The sequence below is a fragment of the Bos mutus genome, chromosome 12, assembly GCF_027580195.1.
Source record: "Bos mutus isolate GX-2022 chromosome 12, NWIPB_WYAK_1.1, whole genome shotgun sequence".
NCBI classification, from domain to species: domain Eukaryota; kingdom Metazoa; phylum Chordata; class Mammalia; order Artiodactyla; family Bovidae; genus Bos; species Bos mutus.
This window is the reverse complement of record NC_091628.1, coordinates 11,802,369-11,829,545: the sequence shown is the minus strand read 5'-3', so window position 1 is coordinate 11,829,545 and position 27,177 is coordinate 11,802,369. Positions and strand designations below refer to the sequence as shown.

The following is a 27,177-nucleotide window of genomic DNA, read 5'->3' as shown; positions in this document are numbered from 1 at the left end:
AACTTTTTAAAAGTTGCGTGTTTTATTGCCATTTTTATGTTAGTTAACTAATTAAATTTTTCATGTGATGACATACCTTGTTATTTACCACTACTAAAATAAATGGAGATCAAATGTTAAAACTAATGGTGGTATTAGTACATGAATATATGGCACATTGAAAGGATACTTTTTGTTTTCAGAAAGAAGTATGAGCGTAACTTCTTACAGACTCACCTCAATAAAACTCCAAGTACTTCGCATCTGTGAAAAGAAGAGAAGCGAAACACAAAGGAGAAAAGGAAAGATGTACCCATTTGAATGCAGAGTTCCAGAGAATAGCAAGGAGAGATGGGAAAGCCTTCCTCAGTGATCAGTGCAAAGAAATAGAGGAAAACAACAGAATGGGAAAGACTAGGGATCTCTTTTAGAAAATTAAAGATACAAAGGGAACTTTTCATGCAAAGATGGGCTCAATAAAGGACAGAAATGGTACGGACCTAACAAAAGCAGAAGATATTAAAAAGAGGTGGCAAGAATACACAGAAGAACTATACAGAAAAGATCTTCATGACCCAGATAATCACGATGGTATGATCACTCACCTAGAGCCAGACATCCTGGAATGTGAAGTCAAGTGGGCCTTAGGAAGCATCACTACAAACAAAGCTAGTGGAGGTGATGGAATTCCAGTTGAGCTATTTCAAATCCTAAAAGACGATGCTGTGAAAGTACTGCACTCAATATGCCAGCAAATCTGGAAACCTCAGCAGTGGCCACAGGACTGGAAAAGGTCAGTTTTCATTCCAATCCCAAAGAAAGGCAATGCCAAAGAATGCTCAAACTACCATACAATTGCACTCATCTCACACGCTAGTAAAGTAATGCTCAAAATTTTCCAAGCCAGGCTTCATCAGTATGTGAACCATGAACTTCCAGATGTTCAAGCTGGTTTTAGAAAAGGCAGAGGAACCAGAGATCAAATTGCCAATATCTGTTGGATCATGGAAAAAGCAAGAGAGTTCCAGAAAAACATGTCTTTCTGCTTTATTGACTATGCCAAAGCCTTTGACTGTATGGATCACAATAAACTGTGGAAAATTCTGAAAGAGATGGGCATACCAGACCACCTGACCTGCCTCTTGAGAAATCTGTATGCAGGTCAAGAAGCAACATGGAACATGAAACAACATGGAAGCAACATAGAACTGGACATGGAACAACAGACTGGTTCCAAATCGGGAAAGGAGTACGTCAAAGCTATATATTGTCACCCTGCTTATTTAACTTACATGCAGAGTACATCATGAGAAATGCTGGTCTGGATGAAGCACATCAAGATTGCTGGGAGAAATATCAATAACCTCAGATATGCAGATGACTCCACCCTTATGGCAGAAAGCGAAGAAGAAATAAAGAGCCTCTTGATGAAAGTAAAAGAGGAGAGTGAAAAAGTTGGCTTAAAGCTCAACATTCAGAAAACTAACATCATGGCATCTGGTCCCATCATTTCATGGCAAATAGAGAAACAGTGGAGACAGTGACAAACTTTATTTTGGGGGGCACTGTGGTGTTGGAGAAGACTCTTGAGAGTCCCTTGGACTGCAAGGAGATCCAATCAGTCCATTCTGAAGGATATCAGCCCTGGGTGTTCTTTGTTCAGCTAAAGCTGAAACTCCAGTACTTTGACCACCTCATGTGAAGAGTTGACTCATTGGAAAAGATTCTGATGCTGGGAGGGATTGGGGGCAAGAGGAGAAGGGGACGACAGAGAATGACATGGCTGGATGGTGTCACCGACTTGATGGACATGAGTTTGGGTGAACTCCAGGAGATGGTGATGGACAGGGAGGCCTGGCGTGCTGTGATTCATGGGGTCTCAAAGAGTCGGACACGACTGAGCGACTGAACTGAACTGAACTGAAAATCACTGCAGATCGTGACTGCAGGCATGAAATTAAAAGGAGCTTGCTCCTTGGGAGAAAAGTTTTTACCAACCTAGACAGCATATTGAAACGCAAAGACATTACTTTGCCAACAAAGTTCCATCTAGTCAAAGCTATGGATTTCCCAGTACTCATGTATGGATATGAGAGTTGGACTATAAAGAAAGCTGAGCGCCGAAGAACGATGCTTTTGAACTGTGGTGTTGGAGAAGACTCTTGAGAGTCCCTTGGACTGCAAGAAGATCCAACCAGTCCATCCTAAAGGAAATCAGTCCTAAATATTCATTGGAAGGACTGATGTTGAAGCTGAAACTCCAGTACTTTAGCTACCTGATGCGAAGAACTGACTCATTTGAAAAGACCCTGATGCTCAGAATGATTGAAGGAGGGAGGAGAAGGGGACGACAGAGGATGAGATGGTTGGATGGCATCACTGACTCAGTTGATGATGGACAGGGAGGCCTGGCGTACTGCAATTCATGGGGTCGCAAAGAGACATGACTGAGCGACTGAACTGAACTTTACTTCACATCTATCATTTTTTAGAGATGAACAGCCTTAAAGCCTAAGATTTAAATTAACCCAAATAACAGGTGTTCTGTCTTAAAATACCGATAATAAAGTTTTTGCTACCTTAAATTTTTCTTTGGACTAGCAGTTCAATCTTAAATGTACATCAGCCGGTAGTATATAATATTTACTTCCTTTAGTACCTTAAACATTTGCACAAAGACAGCTCCAGTCAACTTGAAATTACATATTTTAAGAACTTTGATAGAATCCCTCGAGTGGAAATAAATCAACTTTTCTCTAATGAATTGACTTGATGTTCAAGACTTTCTCCTATGTAGTTAATCCTTTCAGGGTGGGTAATCTAAATAGGACTTAATCCTTAGCTACAAAATAGCAGGCTTTATGCAAAGGGATGCAGTTGCTGATTTGATTAAAAAAAAAAAAACTGAAGGATGTTTAGATTATCCTTTGAGTATCCTTTGGCTTATCCGTTGTTATAGATTCTTATTTGTATTTTAAATGAATGATAGGATCTCAAGCCAAGTTTAAGCACCATAAGACAACATTTAGACAAGTTTGGTTTTTAGATGTGCCTTTAATTTACATAAAAATGCAAGTTCCTGTGTAATTTAGTATGCATTTTATCAGTATTCTCTTCTAAGCAAACTTTCTCAAAGATGTTTTTGTTTTCTTCAACCCAGTTATTACAACCAGATTTCTTAGAGTTGTTTTACAACCCTATAGTCATAAAACTATATGACTGCTTGTGTGATTTTAAAGGCTATAACTTGATACTCTTAAGAATTACTGAGTATCAATAAAGAATAAATTGAAATTTTTTTTTCAGATGCTGCACTAGTCAATGGAAGAGAAAATGTTGTAGTGATTCATCCTGATTTTAGAATGATTGTTCTGGCCAACAGACCTGGATTTCCTTTCCTAGGCAATGATTTCTTCGGTACCTTAGGTAAAAACAATAATTATAGTAATAACCAAAACAATAACAATAACAATAATGATGTCATCTTAGTAACAGTGCTATATTGGCTGTCACTGAATGCTCCTGACTAAATGCTCCCACGTGCTATCATCATCACAACTATTTTATGAGAGTATTTTTATCCCCATTTTAGAGGAGAAGAATGTCTGATATTCGGAGAGATTATTTTTCTAGGGTCACTCAGATAATAAGTGTTAGAACTTGGCTTCATATCTAAGACTATAGATAGTCTTAGAGTAGAACACAAATTCAGAAAGGGTTTTTAGTGTTTGCTTTTCATCACATCACCCTAACTATGGAAAAGTTTGAGGCCAGCTCTGGGGAGACTGATTCACATTGATTGGAGAGGTCCAGGGATAAACTGAATCATCAGGAACCTTCAAGAAGAACTTCTCTTCTCTGTGACAAGTAGCTAATTCTGAATACTGGGCATTCCATATTCAATGTGAAGCAGGCTCAGTCTCCTAGTAGGATTTTTGATCTGGCGACTCCATATCAAGGAATTTATCCAAGGAAATTCCCTGTGCAATAATTTAAGTACAAGGATAGGCAATCTAGCATTGTTTATAGTTGCAAAACTAAAAGGAAACAACCCAAATGTATACCGCAATGGGACTAAATGAAGAAGTTCTATTATATCCACTCAGTAGATTACCATGCAATTGCTTAAAAAAAGGCAGAGCATGAGTTTACCGGTGCTGACACCAAAGGACAAAAAGAGTCCTAGAAATGTATTAAGCGAAACAGTAAGAACAGTCTGTGCAGTAGCCTGCCAGGTGAATTAATAGAAGATAAAAGGCAAGAGGGGTGCGTGCACACGAATATGCGTGACATGCATGGAATGTCCTCAGGTGAGACTCCTGCATCCTCTAACCTCACTGGCCTTGCTTCTGCCCTGCTCTGTGCTGCTCTCCCATCACTTACCCTCTTCCAGCCTCCCTGCCCCGCTACCCCGTCTCTGAACACGCCAGCCATGCTCGCCCCAGGGTCTTTGCAGTAGTTGGACCTGCCGTGCCCTTCCCCCACACACCTGCATCTGCCTAGTTGTCACCTTCTCAGGGAGGCCAGCCTGTCTGGCGTCCCCAACCATCACCGTTTCTCAAGTACTATACTGCACTTTTCTTTTTTCCTTGAAATGTACAGTTTCTGACATTGGTAATTATTGTTTATTTCCTCCCTACGCCAGAATCTGAACTCCATGAGAACAGGGGTTTGTGTGTTTTTGATCACTGAGATCTATAAAGTACATAGAGTATTACTTGGCATATAGAAGGGATTTAATCATTATTCGATAAATGAACAAATAAGGGGTCAATTATAGCTTTATATTAGTGCTGCATTTGCTTTTCAGCAAAAAAAGGCCAAAGCTGTTTTTCATGTTTGTATTTGAATGAGTTTAGCCTATGAGATACAAGCTTGAAGTTATCATGGTTGCATTCTATTCAGTTGCTTTCATGAATATATGATAACAATAAAAGAATGATCTGAGTCATTTCTGAGTCCAAGTAAGTTCTAAATATCCTTGCTTTCTAAAATGAGCATAGTGAATAATGCGAATCTATTTACTCTAACTTCCTTTGGTCCCTGTCCTTTGGATTATAAATCAGAATTATGTGAACTTTTATCTGAGAAATTTCTCTCTCTCGAGCATAGATTGTATTTTTCTAATATATTCTCAGTTGTCTAAATTATGGGTGAAATATTTTGTTTCCAATTCCTTTTCCTTGATTTTTATTTTGATATTATCTCTGCACATTTACTTTTTTGAAACCAACTTATAAAGTATATTATAGCAATGTGAACAAGATGTAAATTGTTTAGAGAGTGATAATACTAATTTCCCCATTTTTAGTATACATAAAAAGTCGTGCATATGTGTATATAATTTCTGAAGATATTTACCATGTGTTATAAAGTTAAAAATGCAGTCTCAGAACCACATGAGTATTTTCCAATTAATGGAAAAAGACTAAATTATCAAAACTATATATGTTTGTATGTATGCATTTAAAATGGAGTGGGACATGGCAACCCACTCCAGTATTCTTGCCTGGAGAATCACATGGACAGAGGAGCCTGGCGGTCTACAGTCCATGGGGTCATTAAGAGTCAGACATGACTGAGTGATTTATTTATATATATATATATGCATTTAAAAATACTAGCAGGACCAATATTATAAAGCAATCATCAATCAATTAAAAATAAATACTAAATACTGACATGAAAAATATGAAAAAATGAATACACTGAACTGTTAACCCTGGGTGCCTGTGGGGGAAGGAGTGGGATTGGCAGAAGCTCACAGGGACTTCTCTTTCTGTTCTTTGTACTCAAATATCTACCAGTGAGATTATGTCCAAGTATCGTATAATTTTTAACAGAAATAAATCTATGTAGAATAAACCACACATCACTCAGGCTCATTTCCTTTTGCTTTAGTCATTTGCTTTTTTCTGTATACCTATTGTTGGACAGGCTTTCTACGCAGTTTTACACATTTAAAAATAGAAGTGCTTTGGTGAGCAACCCATGGCTCTTTAATTGATCATTTCGTATTTGCTATGTCCTTATAAGGGGTTAGTTGCATACTGAGTGTGAATCTATTTTTATTCCTCATAGGTGATATTTTTAGCTGCCATGCAGTGGATAATCCCAAACCCTACTCGGAACTCAGGATGCTCAGGCAGTACGGCCCAAATGTGCCCGAGCCCATCCTTCAGAAGCTTGTCGCTGCCTTTGGAGAGCTGAGGAATTTAGCTGACCAGGGTATTATTAACTACCCTTATTCTACCAGAGAAGTTGTCAACATAGTCAAGCATTTGCAGGTATGGCACCTGCCTGTACGTAAAAGTTTAAAAGAAGTCATCAGTCTTGTTTTAGATTTTTTTTTTTTTTTTTGCCTAATTTATACCAAGTCTTTCCATTTCTCTTTAATACTGATTCAGGTGATATAGTATGAAATGTCTGTAATCCAAATGAACATTTGCTGTTTAATCTCTGGATTGACTTTGACAAGGTTCTGTGCCATGGCTATTACCAAGGAGCTAGGAAATTTGGTGGGGGTTTTCTGAGGGGTGTGGGAAGACAGGAGAGTGAGACAGAAGGGAAGCTTTACTACTATTTGACTTTATACAACAAGCATATATAGTCTCTGAGTGAAAATATTTTCATTTTGAAAATGAAAGACTTGAAGATAAAAAACTGACTGGAAACTAGTAGTATTGATTACATGCCTGTAAATACTGTGAGAAGGTTTTGTTGGATAGAGTAAGTGGACAAGAGAATGAAATTCCTTATAGCCATCCACGATGCATAGGTCACCTTGGAGGGCTTCCCTAATAGCTCAGTTGGTAAAGAATCTGCCTGCAGTGCAGGAGACCCTGGTTCAATTCCTGGGTCGGGAAGATCCACTGGAGAAAGGATAGGCTACCCACTCCAGTATTCTTGGGCTTCCCTTATGGCTCAGCTGGTAAAGAATCCGCCTGCAGTGCAGGAGACCTGGGTTCAATCTCTGGGTTCAGAAGATCCCCTGGAGAAGGGAAAGGCTACCCACTCTGGTATTCTGGCCTGGAGAATTCCATGGACTTGATAGTCCATGCGATCTCAGTGAGTCGGACACGACTGAACGACTTTCACTTTCACTTTTCACCTTGGTAAAAGAAGACAAAAAGCCTGTGTCGATTCTGCTTTTATAACAAATGATGGTTTCCAAGCGAACAGTCATAACCTAATGACTCTTGACCCCTGAAAACCTAGACAGGAAAATAGAAAGCTTTGTTCTGCCTGTAAAACCATGGCAAGTCCAGCTGAGATTCCAGCACCTAGAGAGAATCAAGACAGAGGCGATGAATGACCCAGAGGACCCCAGCAGTGTGAAGTCAGCTGTCTGTAACCCTCGTTTTCTTTCCCTCTGCGCTTGCCTGCGTCTCTGTTCTCTGTACTTTTTACCTTCTTCTTCCTTTCTTTTCGTATTCCTTTACTTTTTTTTTCATTTACTCTTGGACTTGTGACTTTTCTGAATATTTCCATATAGATATTCAACACTCTGCTCTATTTAAGTAGCATTTTATAATTTGGTCAATCCAGTTGTTGTTTAGTCGCTAAGTCGTGTCCGACTCTTCTGCGACCCCATGGCCTGTAGCCCGCCAGGCTCCTCTGTCCATGTGGATTCTCCAGGCAAGAATACTGGAGTGGGTTGCCATTTCCTCCTCCAGGGGATCTTCTTGATCCAGGGATCAAACTTGCGTCTCCCACATTGCAGGCAGATTCTTTACAACTGAGCCACCAGGGAAGCTCAGTACTCATTTTAAAAGCGGGAGATTTCAGAAAGTGGTGAAAGTCACCAAACCCCAGGATTTGAGTACCGATTTAACATTTGAGAGAAAGAACTGTTTCCCCTCAAATTCTGAAATTTATTGAAAAAGAAAAATATTAAGTCATCAGGGCAAACATTAAAAGAGAAAAGCATTCCTCCTATCTGTTTATCTGACAAGGCCAGTAAGAAAAGGTCTAATGAAGTTTATTTGATCATTATTCTGTCCGTTTGGGAAATCTTTATAATACTGTATATTTTATCACATGGTAATAAGGGATTTTTTTTTTTAATACAGAAATTTCCCACTGAAGGTCTCTCCAGTGTGGTTAGGAACGTGTTTGACTTTGATTCCTACAACAATGACATGAGGGAGATTTTGATGAACACTTTGCACAAATACGGAATACCAGTTGGAGCAAAACCATCCAATGTGCAGCTGGCGAAGGAGTAAGGCAAATCACTCTTGATAAAGTACTCTTGAGTGTAACTGTTCTGATTCTCAAATGCTGATCATTCTGAGTCTACTGTTATACTCTACTAAACTGACCTGGTGTGGAAATTACTTTTCCATGAGTAAGCTCTTCAAGTATATGGTGCTATTTGCTGGCTGGATTTCGGTTAAATAGCATTATTTATAGGTCTGTAAATTGAGAAATTCAGTTATTCCAAATGTCCCATGAGTAGATGTAATGTAATCAAATAAAGGGAAATATTTGTTTCTTCAACAGTCTCTGTCCTTTTGTTGAATTCCTATGATTCTCATTTTTTCCTAACCTAGTACGGAATCATTGTACAAACATGCAAACTACATGAAGAGATAATGTATATTTAGTTAAGATGCTCTTATTTCTGTCACCATATATTTTTCTGTTATAGTTTTCTAAATTTATAATCATATTAACTTGAAATCTAGGGATTACTTACTTTAGCCTGACAGATGAAAGAGGCAGGGAAAATAAGTGGGTTTTATTTCATGTGGGCTACTTGCCTGCTCTTTATTTTGTAATTATAGGCTATATACTTAACAAAGAATCTTAACAAATATGATATTGTTGACCAGAAAGATAATTGACAGTGTTTATTAGTAGGATAATTAAGTCAGTGCAAATTCACAAGAAAACAGTTTTAAATATGCATAACTTATTGATAATGCATCTAATGTTGTCTTTGTCTGTAGGGAAATCCATTATCATAAATTCCCAAGGGACAAAAATTGCTTTTTATTTAACTTCGGTCTCATATAGGAGGAACTCTCTGCCTTAGGAAAAGACTGTTGTATATAATGATTAGTCCGGCTACATATATTTATTCTAAGTGCTTACATTATCAGTATTTATTCTTTGAAGTTATTATAAAACTTGTTAGAATATATGCTAATAAAAATAAATTGTTAAGGCTTTAACAATTTCTTCAAAGATTTCTTAAAAAGAAACAAATATTTCCCTTTAGTGGTAAAAGAGCTAGATGGAATTATGTTAGAAATTTATCAGTGAATTGGTTTATATTATTAATAAGTAAATTTTCTTTTTGATAAGAATGGTATTATGTCATTGCTAATATATACACTTTTCTGTGGAATACTGTTTTACTGATTGATTAGAATATTTATGGGCATTTTGAAACTAGTTTGGTGATTTAATGGGTATAATGTATCTCCTACATTAGAGAGTTCAAGAAATGTCTTTAATGTGCAAACTTCTGTTAGTACTCATGTTTTTTTGCATCCTTTTTATAAATTATATCTTGGGTTTCAATTGGAAATAAGATGATTTTTAATTTGTTTTACCATTAACAAATTTATATACAGTTTTAGCTTCATGGAAACCAGGCTTGTGATTTTAAAATAACTTTTTTTCTACTCTGTACAACTTGAAATAAAATTTAAAATGTGTATTAGTTGGTAAGATCAATCAAAAGAAAAACTGTTGGCTATTTAAGTTTCTAAGGAAGACAGTGATTTAGCTTATGCATTACTGTTTCCAGTTCTATACTGAAAAATTCTTGCCATGGCTTGTTCATTGTTGCCATGGTGTGTTAATTCCAACTCTTTTTTTAAATTCTTATTTATGAGTGGAAGCAAAAGTGCATTGAGCCTGGAAACAAATGGTCATGCCTGAGACCAGCATGGAGAGAACTGGTTGTCCACCCACTGCATGTAGCTAAAAATAGACTTATAGCAGATGTGGGGGAAGTGTGAATTTTCCTTTGGAGTGGAGATAATAGCGGACTACAGTTTGCACATTCAGAGCATCTTTTCATCACCTGTAAATTGCAATGACTTGAACAGCTCAAAGGTAGTGATGCTATTTTATTAGTGAAATCCACAGGTTCCACACATCTTATTTCTATTGAATTATCAGCCTTGTACTTCGAGAGGGGAGCGTGGTAGGGTGAACAAAGCAACGTCCTGGGAATTCAGCAGTTGGTGACATGTTCAACGTGCATGTCTGGGTTAAACGTGAAGAAACAGATTTTACCCTGTTTGTAAAATGAGAGCATTTTAGTGTAGCATAACCATATAACTTATCACCTAATCAAGATGCTTTTTAGAATGAAAGGGCACTATTAATAATAAGTCTGTAAAAAAAGATGTGGAATAAGACTGTTCTAGTGAGACCACAGTATATTTTCATCTTTAGAAGGTTAATAAGGTTTCTTCTTATTCTAACACCCTTTGCATTTTAATATAATCTTAATTTTCTCTCATCTGCAAAGACAAAAACAAATTAAAAAGAAGTAATACTTACACTTTCTCTCCTCAAGTAGCACACTGATAATAGTAATCACAGACCTCTGAAAATTCAAAGTTGTCCCCATGCAGTCTTATGATTTGCTTTGACTTTTCTAGACTTTCGGCTAAACTTTATACTTCACTAATTGATGTTGGTTGCTGCTCTTGTTCAGTCGCTAAGTCATGTCCAACTCTTTGCAATCCCATGGACTGTAGCCTGCCAGGCTCCTCTGTCCATGGGGTTTTCCAGGCAAGAATACTAGAGTGGGTTACCTTTTCCTTCACCAAGGGATCTTCCCGGGCCAGGGGTCAAAGCTGTGTATCCTGCATCAGCAGGCAGGTTCTTTACCAGTGAGCCATCAGGGAAGCCCATACTTCTCTGACCTTTTGCTAAATCAGTTCTTTGAGGCTGCTCCTGTTCATCTCTGGACATCCTGCGTTAGTGAAGAAGATTCACATTAGATTTCTGTCCCTAAGGAAGAAGAACCAAATGTTTTAATTGCTATTAATATCCTTTTGCCCTGAATGAAAAATTATTGCTACAGCCTGTTAATTTTCTTGTTCTCTAATTCAATCTTTATTCAATAGGAAAAAAAATTGCATTGAACCCAGAGTAAGATGGTTACATTCACACACAAGATGGTGATGAAAAAATAACTGACCATGAGTGTAAGTGTATAAGTAAAAAGAGATGTAAGACAGATGTTGTTGAAGAGGGAGACTTCCCCGTGGGGCAGAGCTGATGCTGGTCCACTGTTTATACTGTATAAACAGTCTTCTGCAGCTACCTTCCTCCTCAACTGAAATCAGAATGTACTGTGGCTGTTCGGTGATGCTCTTCAGTGAAATTCCTGAGACCTTGTCATTTTCATTCTCCTAAAGAATGCAGTGAGATGGTGCCTGTCTCATTCATAGGTCTCTGTAAAAGTTTTTTTTTTTTTTTTTCCATTGGAGTATAATTCCTATACAATGTTGTGATACTTTTCTGTACATTTTTAAAAGGCCTAGTGTGATATTAGGAGATGAATATGATTTATCTTATTTACTAAACTTGTAAACTGGTACTTGTAGGCTGTCATACTGGGTAGTTATTTTAGCTTGCTTGATTAAGCCATAATGCAGCTCTTTTTCCCGATCTAAACACATTCCACATCTCAGTATTGGGATCGGAACTGGCTGCCTAGGTCCCTATGTTGCATTTGCCCCTTTGTACTAGTACTTCTTGAAGCTTTTCTGTTGTTTCCTTTGAAGTTTCTAATACAGGGGAAAGGATATGTCAGAGAGGTGACGACCATAATAAGCACACTGGGAGTAATTTAGGCAGAAATAGGAGGATTTGGCTTAAACTCCGAGCTCTTAAAAAAGTAATCTCAGCTCTTGAGTTTCAGATGTCATTATTGGGGAAAAAAATACACATACACACACATATACACACACATATGTATGCATGCATGCTCAGTCAGTGTCTGACTCTTCTCAACCCCACCAGGCTCCTCTGTCCATGGGATTTCTCAGGCAAGAATACTGGAGTGGGTTGTCATTTCCTTCTCCAGGGGATCTTCCCAAACCAGGGATCAGACCAGTGTCTCTGGGATTGGCAGGCAGATTCTTTACCACTTGAGCCACCTGGGAAGCCCCACACATAATTCACATAATTAGATTCAAACATCCAACCAAACGCATATTGATTATCTGCTATAGTAGATATATATCTACATTTCAAAGCAAAGTTTGCTTGTTTTACCATCAGATAAGCTTTTATTATTATTATTATTATTATTCAAGAATAAACATACTGCTAGCACATTAGCTCTTCCAAATTTAAAGCTGTTTCAGAGTAAGTTGTGAACTATAACATACTCAGGAAACATTTGTTTTAAAGGGAGAAAAAGTCCTTTTTTTCTGTACATTCATTTTCAAGAGACTTATACAATATTTCATCTTAATATGGGTAATATTATCATTGCATTTTATAGATAAAGAATTTGAGGAACAGAGAGGTTACCTCACCTACCTAAGGTTAGAAATCTGATCAGGAGCAGAACTGTAATATGCACAATTTTAATTCCAGTTTTAAAGATGAATATAAGCAGATCCATATGCACATGTAGGCAGTTTCTAAATCAGAATTATTTTTGCATACTGAAAATCACCAATAGTTTTGGTTTAAAAGCACCTTAGAACTTTAGATAATCAACTTGGAAATCATTGACCATGATGTCATACATGTAATATACATATGCTTCAGAGAGCTGTGATAGACTTAGATTTGGGGGATTTAGCCATATTTCACAATGTTGAAAAGCAAGTTGATATAGACTTTTGGCACAACAAAAATCATTTTAAAGACCTCTTCATCCCCAGTTAAGCTTTCCTCTTTTTTTTTTTTTTCTCTTAATAATGAAAGATCATGAAGTAAAACACAAGGTAATTCATTCAGAAAAATAAAAACTCTAGAAAACTTATATTTGACTACCATACAGAAGAAGCAGACTAGCCATCATTCTTCTTGATTTGGAACACAAAAGGAATTTACTAAGTCTTCTCAAACATTGTAGTCATTTTTACATAAATCAAATATAAAAAGACATTATCTCCACCCTCTGAATTTAACTTGGTGTGTTTAATCTCTTCCTGTCTTCCCTAGGAGACACACCTAACTATAAAATACTTAAATGCTGATTCTTCTTGATCCACACTCTTTGCCCCCAACCCTATTGATTTCTTTTTAAAATGCTGCTTGATTTCTGAAGCCAGTTGTATAAGCTTTTATATGTAGCATTTCTCTATGATGTATACCAACTAAATGAAGAATGATGTCCTATTTATTTTTAAAATAAATTAGCAAAAAGAAAAATTAAAACACTAATAATTCCACCATCCAGAAACAATTATTATTTAATCCTTCTAGATCTTTTCCTAGGGTTCTATGTGTTATTTCAACTGAGAAATATTTCTTTACAGTTTTTTTTTCCCCTGAGTTTTTCTTCTTAATAAAAGAGACTCCCTGAAAGGAGATCCTTTTAAAAACACTTAATTCCCAATCTTCTTTGTTGAAAAGAAATATATCTATAGTAGATTAGATTCTAGCATGTATACACTCATCTCACAATCCCACTGTTTTTCTCCTTCCGTCTTGATCCTTGAGTTTTTAGACTTAAAGTATTTATTCTAAACATAATGAACAGATTCATAAAGCATATAAGTTGCTTTAAGCTAGGCATTTCTCTGGCATTTCAACAAAAGTAAGGAATAAACACATTAATACCAACACTTTGTGTCTTTATGCATATGTTTAAATGTCATTATGCTTTACAGACTCATAGAAATGCTGTTGCTAGCCAGACTGCACATCTAAAAATGACTGCTATGTGTGACTGCACTTCTAAAGTGTCCCATGGCTGGTAAAGAAGCCCTATTGGAATCTTGAAATCACTCCTCTGATGTCCTGTTGATGTCTCTGTTCTCTCTCTGCTTTCAAATGCTTTATTAAAAACTTTTAAACTTCACTTTTTCAGGTGAAATAAGGTAATTGGAATTAACTCAGTCTAAGATGATATTAGCCAATACTTTTTATTAAATTTATTTAAGAGGTTCCATTTTCAATAATTTAAAAACACTGTGGTAGCTGTTGATAGTAGCTGCCTTTGAGAGAGGCTCTGGGAAGGAAAACGAAAGCCTTACTTTCTGTCCTAACGTGTATTATTTCCTATAGTTTATTTTTCAAATGTCTCCAGACTCTCTGGGCCCTGGAATTTTCCCATTTGTTTTCTTATTTAAATAAAATAAAAAAGTTAAAGATTTATTCTGAAATCACTGTTTCTTGGGACCACGGCCACCAGTACAGCAGAGCTTACACTGCCCTGCAGTGCCTGCCCTGAGGGTGTGACAGTGACGCCCTTACCAATGACAAATGAGAAACCCAGTTAAGCAGGCATGTCTATAGCAGCTCAACATAATATAAGTAAGTTTATGCATTGGTAGGGGCTTCCCCGGAGGCTCAGCAGTAAAAGAATCTGCCTGCCAGTGCAGAGCCACGGGAGATTCAGGTTTGATCCATGGGTCGGGAAGATCCCCTGGAGGAGAGCATGGCAACCCACTCCAATATTCTTCCCTGGAGAATCTCCATGGACAGATGGGCTGGAGGGTTACAGTTCATGAGATTGCAAAGAATCACAACTAAAGCAACTTAAGTTTATTCTATGTAGAATCCTTTACTTAACACTACCATCCTCAAAATCACACTTAATAATCTAGTTGCTGCTGCTGCTGCTAAGTTGCTTCAGTCGTGTCTGACTCTGTGCGACTCCATAGAGGGCAGCCTACCAGGCTCCCCGGTCCCTGGGATTCTCCAGGCAAGAACACTGGAGTGGGTTGCCATTTCCTTCTCCAAGGGATGAAAGTGGAAAGTGAAAGTGAAGTCGCTCAGTCACATCCGACTCTTAGCGACCCCATGGACTGCAGTCCACCAGGCTCCTCCGTCCATGGGATTTTCCAGGCAAGAGTACTGGAGTGGGATGCCATTGCCTTCTCCGAATAATCTAGTTAGCTTTAGCCAAATAATTATCAATCACTCTGTATATGTGCATCACTTCTAAGTCATTACAAATTAAAGAGACTTGGCTTCCATCTCCAGGCCAACAGCTCCTGTGTTCACAGGTGGAGTGGATTACCCAGGGGAAAGGTAGGGTGTACTTTCTGTAGACCGGCCTCAGACAGATCTGGACAAACCTGGTTGGGGAGGTACTCAAGGGATCTAAACTTGAAATACTGGATTAAATAACCTTTAATGTCCCTCAAGCTCATAGATTCTGTGGTTCACTGCCCCTAGTTGAATTGGAAAGCTGAGCAAGTAGTAACTCTTTCCCTTATATCAGCAACCATTCACTACTTTATCAGCCAGTCTCACCACATGTTTTCATAGAATTCCCAATGAAGGTAGCTGAGGCTGTTTTCCTGTTTGTTGTAAGAGATGTTGATATCTCACTGTAGTGTGTGTTACAGGATCAGGTTTCGTATTGATCTTTCTCTTTAGAGCAGTGCCTGGTGTACATATTTCAGACAGAACAGCTTCATCTATATTGAATGTCTTTTAAAAGGGTATCTGTCTCAATGAAGACATATACCTGTGTCACACGAGTGTATGCTTCTCGGTTCTGTCTCGTCACAACAAAGATTTGGAGTGACGGACATTAAAGCCCTCAGAGCGTCACAGCTCTCAGGTCTTGGACAGACCGTGTTACAGCTCTCAGGTCTTGAATGGACCGTGTTATAGCTCTTAGACAAATCAGTGTTACAGCTCCGTGTTACAGCTCTATTTTATTTAGAAACTAGCAGGAAAATCCATCTTCGAGGCATGAGGGCATGTCGACCCAAGAACGCGAAGAGAAGAGTGCCCCAGCGCGTGGAAGAGAAAGAGACCCCCAGCCCTTTGACTCCTCTTTTTATACGCTTTTTCTCCCGCTGGGCCTGCCCTATGTAAATTGGGCTAGCCAGGAGTGTTGTTTGTTCTACCTGACTCCTCACTCCGGTCCTCGGACCTTCCTTTGTTCTAGTTCCACGGGCTTTTCTCTTCCTTGTCTTTTAGCCACCGCCATTCTGGACTCCTGTTTCCTATTCTAACTACCTAACACCTGTATCTATCTTCTTCCACATAAAGACTTATCCTGTGTAACTGAAATGTCAATGTGGCTGCTTCTTCTCTGACCAAGACTAACTATGGGGTCTTCCAAGTACTGAAAGTGTTAGTCGCTCAGTCTTGTCTGACTCTTTGCAGCCCCATGGACTGTAGCCCACCAGACCCCCATCCATGGAATTCTCCAGGCAAGAATACTGGGGTGGGTTGCCATTCCCTTCTCCAGCGGATCTTCCTGACCCAAGGATCAAACCCAAGTCTCCTGCATTACAGGAAGATTCTTTACTGTCTGAGCCACCGGAGAAGCCCCAAATATCAGGAGACATCAAAAAGAACATCATCCCCAACCAGGGTTCTCTCTAGAGTAATTTCATTAGGTTTATTTTTGACTGTAAGAGTGATTATCAGTTTACTATTTATCCCATGAAATTAAAAGACTCAATGTTTTGTGCTTCCCTTTCCATTTTCCAAACTATTATATGCTGTAATTGTCCTATTAAAGAGTTAGTTTTTACAAATGAGTTCATTGTATTGATCACGAAGTTCTAAGGTAAACAGTTCTGCTCTTTGTGATGATTTACTTTCACTTTGTAAAATAGCTCTTTAATTTTCAAAAACAATAAGATTTACATAATGACATCTGAGATGAGATGGTTGGATGGCATCACTGACTCAGTGGACAGGAGTGTGAGCAGACTCCAGGAGATAAGGGAAGCCTGGAGCACTGCAGTTGCTGCAGGGGTCACAAAGATTGAACATGACTTAGCAAGTGAATAAACAATGACATCTCAGAACTATTATAAGCAGAAGAGTGGTATTGGGTTTTATAGTTTCACAGTCCTTGCCCTTATTCTCTTGGTATATTTTGAAGTAGCTTCACAGTCATTTTATTAAAACTTGCTTTCACTTCCTTTATGGGGGTACACAGAAAAATTTAAAAATATAACCAGTCTACATAGGAATTGTCAAGATCTATGAATCTTCTTCAATACTCATCTTTGACAGTCTCACAGAATTATCCTTGATCCTTTCAGTTCAGTTCAGGTCAGTCGCTCAGTAGTATCTGACTCTTTGCGACCCCATGAATCGCAGCACGCGAGGCCTCCCTGTCCATCACCATCTCCCGGAGTTCACTCAATTGATCCTTTAGGCATTTGTAAATGATCTCTGTCACCTGGCTGGGTAGAAATCCTGAATCCCAACCAATTGGTAACTCTTTCAAACATACTTTCATTCTTTGTTGAGAGTTAGGTAGTCAAGATTCAGTGAGGATGATCTGCTGTGGTAGTTTGCAACTTGCCATCAAGATGAGAAACAAGTAGGTGAAGCTGTTGGCACTTGTAATGTAACCGAGCATTCATTCATTTGGGCTTCTCTGGTGGCTCAGCAGTAACAAATCCACCTGCAGTGGAGGAGCTGAAGGAGATGTCATCGGGAAGACCCCCTGGAGGAGGACCTGGCCACCCACTCCAGTATTCTTGCCTGGAGAATCACATGGACAGAGGAGACTGGTGGACTGCAGTCCATAGAGTGGCAAAAAGCCAGACCCGACTAAAGCGACTTAGCATGCAACATGCACGCATTCGTTCATTTAGCAAACACGATTGAACATTTGAAAAGTGAAAATGTTGGTCACTCAGTCGTGTCCAATTCTTTGCAACCCCATGGACTGCCAGTACAGGAGACACAAGAGACTCCAGTTCGCGATCCCTGGGTCAGGAAGATCCCCTGGAATAGGAAATGGCAAACCTGCTCCAGTATTCTTGCCTGGAAAATTCCATGGATGGAGGAGCCTGGCGGGCTACAGTCCATGGGCCCCAGAGAGTCAGACAGAATTGAGTGACTAAACAAACACACCCATTGAACATTTACATGGTAAACACTAAATGAGGAGTCAAAAATCTAAAGAAGAAGGCGGCTCAGAATCTGCTTTCAAGGAGACCATAATAATCGGGGAAGCACTCAGGTAGAGAGTGCCTTGTGTTCTGACAAGAGCGAGCAAAGAGGTAGGGTTGCTGCCTTCTGCCCCAGGGGGAGATTCAAGGACAGTCACCAGGCTAAATCTTTGCAGGATGAATAGGTGTTCTCCTGGCTAATAAAGGAGAAGAAAGAGCTTCAAGCAGAGACAGTTTTACAGGGCATGCTGCATGATGAGACTGAAAGAGGAGAGTTGAGGGAACCGTAGAAGAATTTGAAGCCAGAGAGTAACATGGTCTGATTCATAAATTAGAAAAACCCCTCTAAGTTTTCTAAAGATAAGAAACTGAAAGGCAGAGAAACTGAAAGCAGGAAGACCTGCGTATTGGGAAGCAACTGCAGTGATTCCAGTGATGAACCATGAGAGCTTACGCTGTGGCATTGGGGATAAAAAAAGAGGGGCATGGGATGAGAGGTTTCCATAGCAGAACTGATGAATTCTAAGTGGCAGAGATTCAAGCGAGTAGGATGTAAGCCTTACTTTCAATGAATTAGCAATCTTGAGAAAACATGTAAACTCTCAAGCTTATTATGCAATGTTATATTCAAAGTGCTGCATTCACAGTCGGGTTTCTCGTCCTATGAGTCCTTCTTGTGGGAAATAATAGTAGTTTGGGGGTTTTTTGTTTGTTTTCTGGGAAAATTTCCAACTGAGAGAGTTTCAGCCCCAGTCATTGTTGATGTGAATAACTAGACAAGGAAAGAGTTTAAGATTCAAAAATACTAAGATGTGGTTGGTAAAGCAGATGGCAGGAAAAAAAGAAGTTTTTGCAGTGAAATTTGAAGAGAGTTGAGGGAAAGGAAACCCAAGCCCCAGACCTGTAGTCTCACAACTTCAGTGAAGAGGAAGAAAGAGATGTGTGGAGCTTGGTGACCACATCTGCTTTAGCATGGAGTGACCCTGGGCAGCAGCGCTGACTCTGCACAGTGTCAACCTGGATATGGGGGAGCTGTCTGAGAAGTGTTAGCCAAGAAAGACAAGTTTCCCCAAGTCTTCTTTTCATCTCATGCATCCAAATGACTTCTCATTTCTGTGACCACAGCAGGATCTCAGTGGCAGAGGTGAACAAATCTAAGTTGTAAAGTGAAAACCATAATGTCTAAATGCAGAGCCAGACAATGAAAGGAAAAACACATGTAATGCTCATGTACACATCATTTGCAGCAAAGCAAAATTTATTTCCCAGCAACATGCAAGACTGAGGGAAGGAAAATTCAGAAGTTTCTTGCAAACAAGGGAGAATCACCAGGGGCAGTAGTACCCATTATTAGTAGTTTAAAGTATTTAAGGTGGAGTTTCTGTTTTCATTATGTAGAGTGTTGACTTTTTATTTTAGAAAGGATAAATATTTGCAAGGGACTTCATAGATTCACTTCTGACCACACTCTCTATCAGGCCTTAAATTTGAAAACTGCAGATACTACAGAACTCTATTCTACGAGTTTCTAAGAGTTCCATATGTACAAATTTCCTTGGAAACCCAGAAGAGCAAGAGATTCATTTTGCCCAGAAAGAAATGTGGGAGAAGGATGCAAGAGGGAGTGACATTTGAATTGGGCTTTAAGAATGAGAAAGATTTCATCAAAGAGGCAATAGCAGAAAGGAGTTCTGGGCTGAAGTAAAAACCTCATGGACGCATGAAGATGCAGAGTATGTGGAAGAACAGCAAGTAGCAAATCGCAGTAACTACGGCATATGCTCCAATATTCTGGCCTGGAGAATTCCATGGACTATATAGTCCATGGGGTCTCAAAGAGTCGGACACAACTGAGCGACTTTCACTTCACTTCACCAAGGCATATGCTGGCTGAAGAGTGAGAGGATGGGTCAGAATCAAAGGTGGAAATATTTGTCAGGGTTATTCTGTTAAAGGTTCCAGTAAACTCAATTGGATAGTCCAACTTACTTTTTGCCAAAGGTTAGATTTAAAACATTAGGCCCTATAAAATTGGAGTTGTTCTTTTTCTTCTCAAAGATGGTAATAATTGGTGAATTGTTGAGAGTTGGTGGAACTACCCTGAAGGGTTCCATTATTCCCATGAAAATTAGTAGTTCTTGTGGTAAGGAAATGTTTTAGGAATTGTTGACAATAGGTATGTCAACAACTTCCAATTGCATAATGCCCTTAGAAAGATCCAAATCTTTTTCATGTGTTTCTTTCATACTCCAGAAATAGTTTTGGCAAATGTTCAGAGAAGGCAGAAATTTGCCAGAACATACTCGTTAAAACCCCAGCTCACCTCTTTATGGAAACAATCTTAGACAAATCTTTTGTATGTCATTCAGACCCTCTAACTCGACTTTGGTGCCCATATGCATCATGTTATGAAATGTATGCATGCTTAAAAAACTTTTTTTTTCTTTCTGTAATTTGCCTAAGTGCTGCAATTTGACCTGAGTCATAATTTTGAAAGTCACCTTTTCTTTTTTAGTTAAAACTTTTACTTCCAGATCTTTATTAATACTTCCACAAGGGATTAAGAAACATCACAACATATGAGTTGAAATGCTTCAGTGTTTTAAAAAACATAAATTCATGAATGACACTGAAGATAAAAAGTAGTACTATTTATGAGTCTTAAGTTCATTGTCTTCTCCCTTAAAATCAAACCCAGATATCATTCCAGGTAGGACTTTAACAAAGTTAAACAATAGAAGTAACAGGATCTTAAAACTATGGAAAATACTATGTTGTTTCAATCAAATCAGATATAACAACTTAAGTCTGGTTGGAGATGGATGACAGATTTCAGTAATGGTATAGGGCCATTTGCTAACTGATTATTAGTTTAGAGTTACCCTTAAATTAATGTTAAATATATTTCAAATTCCAAAGCTTGTTCATGCATTCAATTATAATTCCCCTTGCCCCCAACTGGACTTCCCTGGTGGCTCAGATGGTAAAGAATCTGCCCGCAATGTAGGAGACCCGGCTTCCATCCCCGGGTCAGGAAGATCCCCTGAAGAAGAAAATGGCTACCCACTCCAGTATTCTTGCCTGGAGAATTCCATAGACAGAGGAGCCTGGCGGACTATAGTCCATGGGGTCACAAAGAGTCAGACATGACTGAAGCGACTTAGCATGCATGCAGTAACTTATTGAAGGGGAGAGAGTTAATAACCGTCAAATTTTCCCACAATGTATTGGGAAAACTTAGTAGTGGAAAATAAATGAGGGGCTTTGGTTTACCTCATTTGGCCACCCTAGAGCCCACAGGAAGTCTAGAAACACCTCCCGGTATTACCAAGGGGCAGATAGAATCAGTTTGATTGGGTAACTTCAGAACACCCTGCATATGTGACTTTCAGTTGCAGTTGTTAACGCTAATAGCATCTTGTTATGTGATTTCAAAACAGATTCTATATGGGGTACCTGAAGGTCCTTCCCATACTCTGCCAACCAAACAGCTAGTGCTATTTTTAAATGGAAGCAGGCAGTCTGTAATTTCCATGACCATTACTTAGAGTGAGTTGGCAAGTTCAAAGCAGCTTTCATGAATATTCCCTGGGGGTTGTCAGTAAAAATTGGAGGTCTAGTAAAGTTATTTTTTCCCCAAATGGATGAAGGTTTTGGTTTTATTTTGTTTTAAGCATCTGTATGATATTTTGTGAGATTATTAAAGGATATATTAGACCAGTTTTTTAGGCTTTATTTCAACCTATCAACTGACCATAATTTTTATTAAGCTATGCTCCACCTCTGATTAGATTCCCAGATGTGTAACTGTTTCTGTTGTCTTCAAAGAGGCGATTTGGGGTGGACGTAGAGCTCCTTTTTATCAGCTTTAAAAAAGCAATTTTGTCTACCAGGCACCTGTTCTACTGATGTGGCCTGGCACATCTTTGCGACCCCATGGACTGTAGCCCACCAGGCTCCTCTGTCCATGAAATTTTCCAGGCAAGAATACTGGAATGGGTTGCCATTTCCTTCTCCAGGGGATCTTCCCAACCCAGGGATCAAACCCGTGTCTGTTGTGTCTCCTGCATTGGTAGGTGGGTTCCTTAGCAGCTGAGCCACCAGGGAAGCCCCTTCTATTGATAGGTGTAGGTGATTTTATTCTGATTATTTATATTCACTCCAGAACCAAAGGCTATGTAAGATCTATCACTCATGTTTCACTCCACTCTCTAAAATGGTCACCGGAGACTCCCCCAGTCCCTAGAAGAAACCAGAATCTTACAGATTATTGCCTTCATCTTACAAAGGAAGAAATTAACACTCAGAGAAATTATCTAAGCTTTCTTTCACACGTCTGCAGAGCTAGTTAGTAAAAGAATTAGCACTGCTGCTGCTGCTAAGTCGCTTTAGTCGTGTCCGACTCTGTGTGACCCCATAGACGGCAGCCCGCCAGGCTCCCCCGTCCCTGGGATTCTCCAGGCACTTAGAACCCACTAAATCTACATTGGAAAGAAATTGGGTGTATCTCCTTCCTTTGTTTTCTGCTCTGTTTTTAGAGATCTAATTCCCCTTTGGTGAACTGCTGAAGGCAATGAATACTGTTCATTCCCTAAACAAGCAGAGAGAGATTCTAGTCTACAAAAGTCTTTCCTTTTGACATGGGAATGTGTTTTATTACCATAAGAGAGAACAGTTATAGTAAATCCCCTAACTCAGTGACTCTTCCACCTCATTAGTGGTAAAAAACAAAACAAAAAAAAACAGGGAAATAAGTAATGACCAGTCAGGATAATTGTCCATGTACTTAAAATGTATTTTAAATGATAGATACAAAGCATATATGTCCTTTTGATTAATTTATGTTATGATTTAGAAGAATTTCAATGTAAATTTCTTTTAGATTTCCTTCCTGTGATGTTGAACATTAGCATTTCAAAGGACAAAAATCATATTCCACCAGAATACTTGGTTTCACTAGTCTATGCAAAAAAAATCTAAGCCTTCCATGGTCTTATTAAGTATGTGGAGATATTTTGTCAGACTTACTCTTTTACTGAAAATAAAGTGATTTTCTAAATATCAGTATGTACTGTTTTAATGATCATGAAGCTTATTTCAAGCATTCATTTCAATTTTTAGTCATATTATGCATTATTTTTGAAGAACTTTTAACTCTGAATCATTTTTGGCCTTCACTTACCATGGAATAAGAAATTCATAACGAATTAAATGACAATGCTTTCTTTTGTAAAGATTCCAAAAAATTTAGTATGATTAAAAAGTAAAGGCTTTATCCTGAAAAAAATTATCTGTGGTTTTGTCCTTTAGCGTTGCCATATTTGTTTTTGCAAGTTATTGTATTTAAAAGTAGCTTTAGATAAAATGGAATCTAAACATAGAATAATTCCATTAGAAGTCAGCATAGTAGCTCCCATGGTAGGGGTAATGACTGAAATAGTCCAAGGGAGTTTCTGAGTGTTGGTGATGCTTGAGTGCTGGACACATAGGTGTGCTCAGGAGTAAGTGACACATTTGTGTGAATGTTTCTATAGGTATTTTATGTCAGTTCAAAGTAAAAAAAAAAAAAAGATTAAAATGCTAAAGTAGATCCTATGAAATTTGCCCTGTACAACTTACAAACAAGTGACCTGTAGAATTCTGGTGGTAGTGTTTAGTCCCTGAGTCGTGTCTGACTCTTTGTGATGCTGTGGTCTGGGGCCCACCAGGCTCCTCTGTCCATGGGATTTCCCAGGCAAGAGTGCTGGAGTGGTTTGCCATTTCCTTCTCCAGGGAATCTTCCTGACCCAGGGATCGAACTCACATCTCCTACATTGACAGCTAGATTCTTTACCACTGAGCCACCTGGGAATCCCAGTAGTATTCTATACTACTTATTATTTGATTTCAAATTTAAGAGAATAGAATGAAAAAAACTGATGGATTGCTCCATTTTTTCCCTAAGTCCTTTCTATTACTCTAATAGGAATTTAGATGTTAAATTACTAAGTATTTACCAATTCAGGAAAAAGTTCTTAAACGTTAGTTATATTTGTCATTATGGTAAAAACAAAGTAGGGCATTCTACTGAGTTTCAGAAATCTTCTGAGTTTCTGAAATGTGAATTCTTTTCTTTTTCAAGTATATTTTAAACATCCTATTAAAGACTATCTTTTAATAAAAAGAAGTAGAACTCACTTTGAAGTAAAGTATTCTTCAAATTTATTTATGTGATCAGTAATACATGGCAACCCACCCCAGTACTCTGGCTTGGAGAATTCCATGGACAGAGGAGTCTGGCAGGCTACAGTCCACAGGGTCACAAAGAGCTGGACACGACTAAGCAACTAAACTCTTTCAATGCACGGTTCTTATTTTTTCCTGTGACTTGGAAACAAGGAGAAATGTTTACTCTTCAAATTAATCTTTGACAGGTTGCCTCTGCCGGAGCAGACCTTCATGGGCTACTGGACAATTGGTCAGTCAAGAAATGGAATGCAAAAACTGCTGTGTCCAGCAGAAACTCATCATATAGACGTTAAGGTTGATATCATTATTTCTTCATTAGAATATTGAATGTTATCTGTTTTTCAGTATCTTCCCTGGTGGAAAATTTATTCAATCTTAGAAATGACTTATTCTGATGTTATTTCAGAATAGATTTAGCTTCTTCTGTGATTCTCAAGTGAGCCTGGCCTCTGAGGGTCATGATATAGGTAATTGCTAATGATTGGTAGAATTCCTAAGAGCTAATCTGTATTTTAGGAAAGTCAGGCAGGACAGTTACTCCATTATGTTTGTTTTCAAGAAAAAAGGCAAAGAAATATCAATCACTAGTTGCAGTAGCAATCCTGCTAGGTTTGACTGTGGGGAATTAGCTGCTTATAAAATCAATAGAAAGGACAAGAGGGATAGAAGTCAAGGGGCCACCGCTGGACTTTTGGTTTCAGGATTAGGGTTTTGCTTCTGCACAATAAGACTGGACTAGCAAACTTTTCCTGTAAGGGGCTGAATAGTGGTGGCTCAGTGGTTAAGAACCCACCTACCAATGCAGAAGACATTAGAGACCGGGGTTTGATCCCTGCATCAGGAAGACCCCCTACAGCAGGAAATGGCAATGCACTCCAGTATTCTTGCCTGGAAAATTCCAAGGACAGAGGAGCCTGACTGGCTACAGTCCATAAGCTTGCAAAGAATCGAACACGACTGAGCAACTGCACACACACACATACACACACACACACACACACACACACACGAGTAAATATTTTAGTCATGGTGGCCATACAGATTCTGTCACAGCTACTCAGCTTTGCCATGGTAGCACAAAAGCAGCCTCAGGCAATACATTAACAAATGAGTGACACTGTGTCCTAGTAAAATTTTATCGACACAATCAGGGAGTGGATCAGACTTGACCTATGAGCTACGGTTTGTCAGCCCTTGTAGTAGAGCATAGACTCTGACTGCTCATATTTGTCAGATTCTCCTTGTCCACACTGACTGCAGGAGGATAGCTTCTGCTGCTCATCTGCCGTACAAATCTCATGCAAGTGCATTTAATTGGCAGAAGCTAAATCATATCCAGAATGCTTGCTGCAAAGGAGTATAAGAAATGTAGTATTTCGTCGTCTAGCTCCTAAGATACAATCTAGACAGAAGAGGTAATAGCACCCGTGAATGTGTGCATGCTCAGTCACTCAGTCATGTCTGACTCTTTGTGATCCCATGGACTGTATAGCCCACCAGGCTCCTCTGTCCATGGACTTTTCCCGGCAAGAATACTGGAGTGTTTTGCCATTTCCTACTCCAAGGGATCTTCTCAACCCAGGGATCGAACCCAAGTCTTATGCATCTCCTGTATTGACAGGTGGATTCTTTTACCACTACACCACCTGGGCAGCCCCGGCTGCCACAATAGTCACTATCTGACCCAAAAAGTTTTGATTAATTAAGGACTGTAAGGGCATGCAAATCAACTGTATTTAAAAAATTATTCTCCTGGTTTGGACAGCTCTGGGTCCCCATACTTGTAGTTCAAAACTTGCAGTTGACTTAGGAAAGAGTAAAGTAATGAGAACTCCTATGGGATTTTATATCTGATATATTTTCTGAATAAAAAGAAAATGAGAAATTAAATACGATAGCACATGTGAAAGCCTTTATAAATGCAACTATATGGTATTATTATTGTCATAAGTATCATGCCAGTCAATAAAATGAGAAGAGGTATGTCAAGATACTGAGTATTTGAATTGAAAATCTTAGTTTGGAAGAACTCTAACTTTTCTACATTTTTATAACTACCCAAATATCTTATTGCAGATAACTACTTTTTTTTTAAATAGGGTCCAGCACTCATACACATACAGGAGTATCCAATAGAAAGACATGAAGGAAGATCCCAAACCTTTACCGAAGAATGTAGCTCCTGGAGGTTACCATTGGATGAAATGAACTTAATCTGTGATGTTGCTACAGCACATGGTATGTCAGTTTATTCTTTTGATTTTTCCTTCCTGCACTGATTTTTTTTTTAAAAAGCCAGATCAAAATAATCTCTAGACATCAAGAAGTCTATGCTAGACTCAGTCACTGTGCCATGCTTGGACTGGATAGCAATTATATGTAATTTAGATCTAATTTCCTATAACAACCTAACAAAATACTATTGTGGAATCCACATAAGCGTGACTGAGTTCATATGCACGTCTGTTTCTCATTACAATTGTAGCACAAAGTTAAACTCACCCTGGGCTCATGCTAAAAATAGAAGGGGGAAAGAAAAAGGAAAAACATTGGATTTTTTTTGGCTGGGATTCCAGTTTGGTGATTACATGTATTCTGAAAGCAGGGTTGGAGGATTTACAGTCATTAAACCTCTCATTGTAAAGAATGGCAAATAAAGGATGTGAGTTTTTGGCGTCTGCACCTCTGGACTGTTGCCATTACCTACTGATTCATGCAGTATGTCCTAGGTACTTTTGGCAGAAGTACCTGCCAAAAATTGATGGCAGTTACTAAGGTGATATCAACAGAAGTGATGACAGGGGGAAGGGAGAGACTCGCTAACTTATCTACAATGGGGATTATTCAGGCAAAAATTAGGAAGCAAGCTTTTGTTTGTGTACATTCTATCAATGTTTGTTCCTAAAATCAGCTATGTTGAGTAAAAATATGT

General features: G+C 38.7%; 1 protein-coding gene across 1 annotated transcript in view; it reads left to right on the top strand.

Annotated features, from left to right (window-relative positions):
* Positions 1 to 27,177, top strand: part of VWA8 (von Willebrand factor A domain containing 8) — a 384,198-nt gene that overhangs the window by 192,887 nt on the left and 164,134 nt on the right. Inside the window, exons 24-28 of the mRNA XM_070380245.1 lie at positions 3,286 to 3,405; positions 6,061 to 6,266; positions 8,052 to 8,203; positions 24,431 to 24,539; positions 26,345 to 26,483. Coding sequence (XP_070236346.1) covers positions 3,286 to 3,405; positions 6,061 to 6,266; positions 8,052 to 8,203; positions 24,431 to 24,539; positions 26,345 to 26,483 — 726 coding nt within the window. The remainder of the gene's footprint in view (positions 1 to 3,285; positions 3,406 to 6,060; positions 6,267 to 8,051; positions 8,204 to 24,430; positions 24,540 to 26,344; positions 26,484 to 27,177) is intronic.